Here is a 9,424-nt window from a genome sequence, read left to right on the forward strand (position 1 = left end):
TAGACACCTCCCCAGTGCCTTTGCTCCACACCCCCAGGACTCCGGTAATGGTAATACCCAGGGTTGGTGCTGGTGCTCCAGGGCTGAGCTTGCACAAGGTGAGCACCAGCCCTCAGGAAGATGCTGAGAAAAGACTCAGGAGAACAGAGCCAATGAGCAATAAACCCCATGGAGTTGTCCACTCCCAAAAGGTAGCTCACAGCCCACAGAGCAGAGGGAAGTCCTCTTGACAGAGAGCTCTGAGTCATAAAGAAAGTGAAGGGAGGAGACAGGGTGACAAGGATGGGGAAGCACGGTGTGGCTGTAAGGACCCCTGATGAGAGATATTAATGCCATGGATGGGGCTGCAGCAACTGTTCCCAGGCTCAGAGTTCAAGAACATTTCCCAGGGTGATTTGTCACCGCTGCATCGTGGAGGGAATACTCTGGAATATGATGCTTGCTGGGGAGAGGACAAGTCTTTCATAGGAGGGTAAGGATGCTGTGCTTGAGCAGGCTGGTGCAACGCACGGGTGTGCAAGGGGCAGGTGAGTGCTCCTCTGCTTCCCCACGTGCAAAACCAACCCTCTCCTCTCTCCTTTGCCAAGGTGGCCTGAGGATGCCGAGCATATTTTCCTACCAGAGCGCCGAAGTCGACTGGTGTGAAAGCAACTTTGTGCGCTCGGCGGTCATTGCGGAGTACTACAACACCGTGAGTGCATCCCAAGGGCAGGCTGGGGCACGATGGCAGACAGCTCTGGGGGTGCTTTTTGGGAGAAGGGATGGGACAACCTTCTTTCCTTTCCTCCTGCTCACTCCTTTGAACTTCCTGGTGTCGGAGGGTGCTGGTATGGGGAATGTTTTGAGGTAAATAGTGGGATTTTTCCTGCTTCCAGCAGCCAGTTGGTGATAAAACAAGATGGGGTCAGGGGTACCTCTGGCACGTGTGGGGCTGAGTTCCCAGTGTGAAAACTCCAGCGATGCTCCTTAGCCCAGATTTGTGAGATCCTGTTATACCAGTCCTGCAGCTCTCCTGCCAAGTGGGGCAAGTCCCACACAGGGCTCATCTATTCCCAGAGTGGCAGAACGAGAGACGGCGCTTGCATGAAGCGTGTCAGGCAGGTTGGGAATCCAGAACTCAGGAGAGAGGAAAGCTGATGCATGAGCCAGTTTCACCTCCTGTGATCCTTTCTAATTCAGGCTCCATCCAGCACCAGTCCCTCCCAGCTGAAACATGGCTAGAAGCATCCCTAATGTGTCTGCAGAGCGCTGGGTAGATAACCGGTCTCCGCGAGCGTGTCCGTCTGTCTCAGCGCAATTACAGGCTGGCAGGGGTGGAAGGCATGTGGATTTACAACCTTCAAGGGCTTTGTTTACAACTTTTAGCAATTACTGGCTAATGCCAGAAGTTCTTGTTCTCGGGGAAATGTCTCTTCCTCCTTTTTTTTTTTTTTTATGGCATTTCCTGCTTTTAATAAATTACCAATAATAACAATTCTCTCCCCCGAGTCCCGCAGCTCCCCAGCTGTAACTGCCCAGCCAGGGTCCCAGCAGAGGGATGCTCGGGTTGTATATAGTCCCTTCTCTTTGAGGCACTTCACACATAAAGATCTGCCAGTCCAGACTAAACCCTGCTTCCCTCTGGCACTCAATGATGTGCTGTTGCCTGTTCATGGGCACAGCATCAGTGTGGGATGAGCTCAGAGCATAACTAGCAAGGAGGGGAAGAAATCACTTCTACTCATATCAGCATTTCAAATGGAGCTGGAGATGGCAAATGCCTCCACAATCTGAAGTGTCACTGCCAACACTGGAGAGGGGCTGATTTCCACAGAGAGCAGGAAGTCTGAAAGTTATGTTTTTAATCAGAATTTATCATTCTGGGAGATAAATGTGCCTAACCTCCTAGTTTGGTACATAGATAGTGTTTTTCAAAGGTGTCTTTGAAGCTGAGACACCCCCCCAGACCAGCTGGAGATCCCTACCTATCCCTGCTGGCTGAGGATCCCAGCTCCATGGGATCCTAAGAGTCTGGATGTCTCCCTTTTCTCCTCTTCCCCATATTCAGACTGCTTCCTGCAGGCCTTATCTCTCAGGATTGCCCTGAGATAATTATATCAATATTAACTTCAGTTTGCCAGAGTTTGAGATGAGCTGGGAATCCAGCCAGCTCCTACCCAAGGCTCCGGCACCACTAAATCAGCAGGGCTTCCTAATGGAGCATCCTTTTCAACACCTTCCCAACAGTGCCCGGGGCTCAAAGCAGGGTGGTTTTGTGCCAGCAGCAGCAATGTGCTGCTGAGAATTCCTCTGTGCCAGTCTCTGTCTCTCAGGTCTGCTTGAGTTGGATGCTTTTTATTAGAAATAAGCATGGAGGGTATGAGCAAAGAATGTAAACAGTGTCTTTAAGTACCTAATAATACGTGGTGGCTCGTGACTGGGTGCAGTTCAGCAGCAAAGCACTAATTATTTATTGTGACTCAGTGACCCAGAAATGTATTGTCTTCTGGCTGTTCATGGGATAACAGTACTGTGCTGCAGGAGGGTCACCAGCCAGGGACTTGTCTTTCTAACCTCAGTTCTTTACTGAAATGACTGATCTGGGGGTGCTGGTAATGACACCCAAACCCTGCGAACCTCTGACACTGCCAGAGCTCCCAGATGCTTCATCCAGATCCATGAGGTTCATCAGCAGGTGCAAATTACCTAGCTCTGCCCAGAGCAGCACTCAGAGCATGTCAGAGCTGAGACATGAGCCCCAGCCCTCTGCACAGGCCTGATAACCTGCAGCATCACTGGTGCATCACTTTCTTGCCTGCCCAGAAAGTCTGGTGCAGGAGGACAGCAGCTCCTTGCCCTGCATTCTGCAAACATCAGACAAACAGCTGTTTCCTGCCTCAAAGCACTGCTGTGACACTGGGATGTCAGGACAGGCAACCTCATCTTCTGCTACACGGGGTTGGCTGTTAGGAACTTGCTCGGCAGGTCTGGAGAGCCTCTGAGGCATTCCATCCTGGTTTTGACCCTGTGGGCTCCTCTGTCAGCTAGAGCTGGTTTGCTGGCACCTCAGAGAAAGTAGGCTCCAAGGAGTCTTGCAGAAGTCTCCTTTCACTGGAGAAAGTATTGCTGTCATTACTGGAAAGCTCTCTGTAACTACCTGGAAGGAGGGCAAAGGGAGAGGGGGTTTGGTCTCTTCTCCCAAGCAATAGGATGAGAGGAAATGGTCTCAAGTTGCATCAGGGGAGGTTTAGGTTGGATATCAGGAAACATTTCTTCCCTGGAAGAGTGGTTGGGCACTGGACCAGGCTGCCCTGAGAGGTGGTGGAGTCACCACCCCTGGAGGGGTTCACACTGGCACTCCAGGACATGGGTTAGTTGACATGATGGTGTTGGACTTGATGATCTTAGAGGTCTTTTCCAACCTTAACAATTCTGTGAAAATCCCTGTCCTGAGTAAGGACTGGCACATGCCTTGGCTGCTGCTGCAGTGCTGCTGTGCTCACAGAGCCAGGCAGAGCTCTGCAGACCAGCATCTCCTGTCCCAAGTTTGTATCAGCATGAGCAGAGCCTCTGGAAAACCAGACTTCCTAATGGGACCACTAGGAGCAAACCCCTCCTAACCAGATTTGAGATGGTGCTTGGACATCCTAAAGGGAAGAGGTGAGCCAGCACTCCCAATTCAGGGCTTGGGTCTGATGACTGATGAAGTCCCCATGTCCACGTGGCTTTGCAGCAGCTCTTCCCTAAGCCCTGAGTTTGGCTGCTCTGAAAAGGAATCACTCCATCTCTGCAACCCGACTGGCACGGTTCCCCTGATTATTCCTCCCTGATCTGGTATCTGATCTTGCACAGCTGAATTAATGAAGTGATAACATTGCTATCATGTAATTACTGGCGCTGTTGCAATGCCCACTGAGGCTGGGATTCAGACCTCTCTGGAAGTCCTGCATTTCCTCACTCCCGTGTGCATGCTGGCACTTGCACACTGCTGTGCTTCTCTCTTGCTGTCCCTGCTTGTCTTCCAAAAGCCTCTTGAACCATTCCACAGGAAAAGAGATGCTTGCAACACCCTTGTCCTTTAACACCCCCTTTGGTTTCTTGATCCTTTCCAAACAGTTTGGTCTCAAGCGTGCAAGTGGGACCAGCGCTCCTCTTTCATAGCTGGAACAGGAACAGGCCTGGAGTTGGCTCTAAGCACCTCCAGAAAACAAACCCACTTGGCCTGAGAATTGCTGTTACTGGGAGCACCAGGTTGTTTCATGAGAGCCTTAGGGAAATTCAAGCTTAATCTCCAGGTGTTAAAGGGCGCAGAGACCTTAAGTTAGGTGTAAAGTGTGTTTCCCCCTGGAATACAGGAGGGTGTGTTTCATGTACCTTGGTCCCTGGGGGTGTTCAAGACCAGGCTGGATGGGGCCCTGGGCAACCTTGTTGCCTGGAGGTTGGTGTCCCTGCCTGTGGCAGGGGGTTGGAGCTCTGTGACCCTTGGGGTCCCTTCCAACCCAGACCAGCCTGGGATTCTGTGATTCTCTGTATGTGACAACATCCCTGTGATGTGCAGCCCTGTTAGAACAAAGTTGGATCCCACGAGCCACCACGAGCCAAGCACTGACTCTGCAGTTTACCTGGTGGGGCTGCTGAGAGGTGGGACCCCAGCTGGGGTCAGACTCTGGGGTCTGGGTCAGCACCTTGCTGGGAGATGAAAGGGAAAAGATGGACAAGAAGGGATGAAAGTCACCCTGGTGGGTTGCCAAATGGCTATTAGCTGATGGCTCTGCCCTGCTCCTCAGAAGCCCCAAAGAGCTCTCTGGCAGGTCCAACACAGCACCACAGTCCCATAAGCAAGAAAGATTTTCCCAGGGGAGGCTTTGCTTCCCCCCAATGTCCCTTCACTGAGCTTTTTGAGTGGAAAACCCAGGGGAAGAGCCCACAGAGGCTAAAGAATTATTTCCCACTTCATTCCCCCGGAGCTGCAGGGACCCAGCAGACAGGTCCAAGCTTTGGGCACTCACTGCTCCTCCCCAGCTCCCATGTTTTGCTCATCAGCATCTGTGGTGTCCTGAAGCACCGGCACCTTCACCCAGCCCAGACAGCAGTGAGAGGCTGAGCCCCAGCACCAGCCCCTGCTCCCCAGACAAATCAAGGTCCGTCAATGAAGCAATTTGGCAGTTAGAAACCAGGGCAGAATAATTCCACAGCATTCATTTGCTAGGTATGTTTAAAGGAGGTTTATGACTTCATGTAATTACTAGTGTCCAGAGTACCTTTCCCCCCCAGGCCAGGTGGCTTCACACATGACGCTACAGGTTGTCACCTCAGTTCTGTTCCCATCTACCAACGTCCTGCTTCTCCTGCTGTTCTCCACCACACCCATTCCCAGTTCAGGATGGTTTTTCTGGCTGTGGTTTGCCATGGTAGCTGAGCTCCTCACACCCACCCAGCTGCAGGCTAAAGGAGCAGGAGCCATCCAGAGAATTTTTGGCAGGTCTGGGTCGATGTGAGTGGGACAATTGGCAGCTTGTTTGAAGACGCTGTGCAGCTGGAGCTAAACCATCGCCCAAAAGGAGCACACCAGCTTACCCTGGGCTTGCTGGCCCAGGAGGTGTCTGCAGGGAGAGCACAGATGTTTGCAGCCACTGCTGTCGCCACAATAGCTGTCCTTCCAGTTCCAGGCTCCCTTCTGAGAAACGCCTCTGCCCTCTTCCCATGCCAAGAATAATCCCTGCCTCCACGCAGCGCTTCCCACTAGAGATCAGTATCCTCTTTGCACACGGAGATACCGAGGCACAAGGTGGGATGGGACTTGCCCAAGATCATGCAATAAGCTAAATGTGCCTCTTGTTTTTCAGATCAGCAATGTCAGCTTCTTTGTCCTTTCTCCTGTTCTGCTCTACCTGAACCGGCAGTACTGCCAGCAGCGTGCCTTGCCCCTGTATTTCGTCTCGGGCCTGCTCCTCTGCGTAGGTGGGTGCTGAGGTTGTGAGAAGACCAGACAGGCTGGCAGGGTACCCGACTGCTCATTCGTGTTGCCTTTGGTTTTAGAGACTGGTTCTTAGTGGCCAAAGCAGAGGGATAAACTGGGGTGGGAAACCAAACAGCCACGTCTGTTTTGAAGCCCTGCAGCTAGTGGTTCCTGCTGGCTGTGGATGCACAGCTTCCAGCCCAGCAGATCCCCGTGGTGCTGTGTGGACTCACACTAGTCTCCATTAACACCAAGGTCCAGGCCCTACTCTCCAGGAGCAGTGTGTCTTTAGTAATGGCCCCCAGGAACTCCTCAGGGCTTGTGTGAGGATGGAGCTTTGCTGACACAAACTGCCCTTCCTCCTTGCAGGTATCTTCTCCATGTACTTCCACATGACCCTGAGCTATGTGGGACAACTCCTGGATGAGCTCTCCATCCTCTGGACACTGGCCGTGGCATATTCCTTTTGGTACCCAAAGGTTTACTTCCCCAGATGCATCAAGAGCAGGTATGACTCTGAGGGACAGAGGCTCTGAGGGGAGGGATGGGACGTTGACATCTCTGCAGGTGACCTGCAGATCAGCCCCCAGCCAGCGCCCTGCAGTTTGCTTTGGGACCAGAACCTCCATCATTCAGTGGTGGATGTGCTGACAGGGGAGGAGTAAGAAATTCCCCCTGGGGAAAGGTCTGGGCTGAGCTGTCAACTGGAGCTGCTTGTCCTTGGGAAGCTGCAGAGGAAAATTTGCATGGAGAATTTCAGAATTAATTAGGAAATTAACTGTTACTAAGCACTGACATTCAATTACCTGTGCTGTCAATCTGTCACAGCATCCCCGGCCATCCACAGAGGCTGATGGGGTTTCCCACAGGACAAGCTGGTCCAAGTTTACACCCCACATTTCAAAGGTTGTCTGCAGAAGGGCTGGGAGACCTCAGCAGAAAGGATGGGGAGACTGGGTGAGCACGGATCAGCAGAAGCAGGAACCCAGCAGGGCTTTGCCCAAAGCCTGGTCCCACCCTGGCACGTTTTCCACCTGAACCCTCTGAGCCAGCCCAGTTAGAAGCCTTGCAAAGGTCTGCCCCAAGTCTGCTCTTCCCATGCCAAAGAGGAGGTCACCGAGAGTTCACTGTGGAGACATGGTTGGGGGAGAGGGGAAGGGGCTTGGGAAGGGATTTGCATGTGAAAGGCCCTTCTGAGCCCCATTGTTGTTCAGTCAGCCCAAATCTGCATGTTTGCACGGCTCAAGCCCCTGCCTGCCACTGCTGGACTCCTCCTGTCAGCCCTTCCTGTGCCTTTACCTCCCCATGCTCTGTCATCTCCATCAGAGTGCACAAGTTACCCTCAGGACTGTGCTCCCCACTTGGGGCAGGGAGGGTGTGGAATTGGGGGCAATTACAGATAGAGTTACCTCAGTCTTCCTGCCAGGATGACTGCAGAGGCTGAGCTCAGCCATGTGCAAACAGACTGGAGGTGCTGGAGAAAGATTTCCTCCCTCAGTCAATGAGCAGGACACCTCCCATCCTTATCCTTCATCCTGTGAACCTTGGGGGCTCTGCCACTCACTCTCAACTCCCTTTAGGAAGCATTTCTTCTGGTTGTGTGGTGTCACCACCGTGATCAGTACCTTGATGTCCTTCGTCAAACCAGCCATCAATGCCTACGCGCTCAACTGCATCGCCTTCCACCTCCTGTACCTGACATGGCGTGAGCTGAAGAAGTAAGGAAGGGGACAAGAAGGGTTGTCTGTAGGTTCAGCAGCATGGGGGGGGACAACCCAGGAAGGACTGTGCACAGTGGGGTACAAGGTGACACACAGAATGGGGACAGTCCATGGGACAAGGGCATCTTCCTCTACCCAGCTGCCATCTCTGCAGCTCTTTCCCTTTTGAGGGGGGTTTGGGAATCACTGTAAGTTTGGGAGAAACCCCCAGGATCTGGGGAGAAAGGCAGGAGTGCCCTGACATCCCCTAGCATCATCCTCACCCACAGAGAGTCAGAAGCCCCCTCTAAAGAGACATGCTTCTCCAGTTCTTGTGATCAGATGTGTATTCCCCAGAAGAAACAACTCGCTGGGCTTTGCTCTGTTGCATTAGCACTTCCAGAGAGGAACCAGCCCTCTTTAAACCCCTCGTTCACCTCCCTCTCCCTCGCTGTGTCTTCCAGGTGCGATGACAAAAGGGTTCACCGGATGGCTGCAGTCATGGTCATGTGGTGGGTGCTGGCCATCAGCAGCTGGATAAGTGACAGGTGGCTCTGTGGGCTCTGGCAGGCCATCAACTTCCCCTACTTCCACAGCTTCTGGTAAGGGCTCCAGCGCAGAGGCAGGAACCCCAGCCCAAAGGTTGCAGGGGCTGAAGGACCACAGCTAAGGAGAGGTGGCAGCAGGGATGTGACACTCGATGAGGGAGCAGCCCCATCTCTGCACAACCCTCACCCCCTTTCTTCTGTTGCTATCGATGCTGCTCTGAGCATCCTCCCAAATCCCTGGGATGACTGAGACAGACACCTAGTGCTGCTGGGCTGGGCCAGACAAGGTGGAATGGGTGGTTTGGGGATTAAACCCCCTATATCACCCCATCCCCTCAGCACAAGGAATTGTCCCTGCTCCAGCTCACAGGACCCACACTTGGTGCAGCCCTCGTGCACTGCAGGATTGAGACCCTTGCCTGCCACTGCTGTACCCCTTGGCTCCAGCCTCACAGTGGCAATGCTGGCTGCACAACACTGCAAGGTGCAGGAGGAGCAGATGGAGTTACCCCTGTCCAACACATGTTCCTTTTGTTTCCTCACCAGGCACGTGCTGATAGCCATGTCCCTCCTATACTGCTGCCCGCTGGTCATCTACTTTGATGTCAACTACGAGATGCCATCGTTCAAGCCCAAGCTCAGCTATTGGCCCAGTGACTCTTGGCCTGTGGTGGTGCCTTATGTTGTCCTGGAGGAACCCCACAAGCAGTGCTAGAGCCGGTTGCCCTCAGGCATCCCTGGGGCACAGGGTGCGTGATGCACACGGTGTGTCTGCATGGGGCACACCTCGGCTGTGCGCTGGTTCCTCGGACAAGGGCAGTGTGGCTAGTGGATGGGGCAGGGAGCAGCCGAGGCCTCGTGATGCTGGGCATGAAGCAGGGTGGGAGCCCACGGGTGCCTTGGAAGGCTCTGCACAGACTGGTGTCCAGGGAACCAAGGATCTCCTCCTCCAGCAGATCTCCACTGAGAAGGGGAGGGAGATGGTGTTTCTTCTGTGTCTTCTGCATTAGTCAAGCAGCGGCACCCCTTGCTGACAGGGGCACAGCGGTGAATACAGAAGCCAAACTGGTGACAGCTGGGTTTGTTGGGGCTGCTCTAATTATTATTATTAATTTTATTTATTGATGGATGTGGTCTTGCTCAGGAGAGCTGTGCATTAAAGCTACGGACACTGACTTGTGCTGAGCCCCTTTCTTACCCATCACCCACCAGTCTCTCCTGCAAGCAGGGTGGCCAAA

At 53.2% G+C, this 9,424-nt stretch overlaps 1 protein-coding gene across 1 annotated transcript; it reads left to right on the plus strand.

Moving 5' to 3' along the window:
* Positions 1-598: 598 nt before the first annotated feature.
* On the plus strand, positions 599-8,901 carry ACER1 (alkaline ceramidase 1; the record flags this gene model as incomplete). The annotated part of the gene is made up of 6 exons (XM_084276425.1): positions 599-691; positions 5,826-5,940; positions 6,308-6,446; positions 7,519-7,656; positions 8,103-8,240; positions 8,733-8,901. 6 exons carry the CDS (start codon positions 599-601, stop codon positions 8,899-8,901), a joined length of 792 nt encoding a protein of 263 aa, XP_084132551.1.
* Between the last annotated feature and the right edge of the window lie 523 nt (positions 8,902-9,424).

The sequence above is a fragment of the Gallinula chloropus genome (genome assembly GCF_964237585.1).
Source record: "Gallinula chloropus genome assembly, chromosome: 28".
Classification (NCBI taxonomy): domain Eukaryota; kingdom Metazoa; phylum Chordata; class Aves; order Gruiformes; family Rallidae; genus Gallinula; species Gallinula chloropus.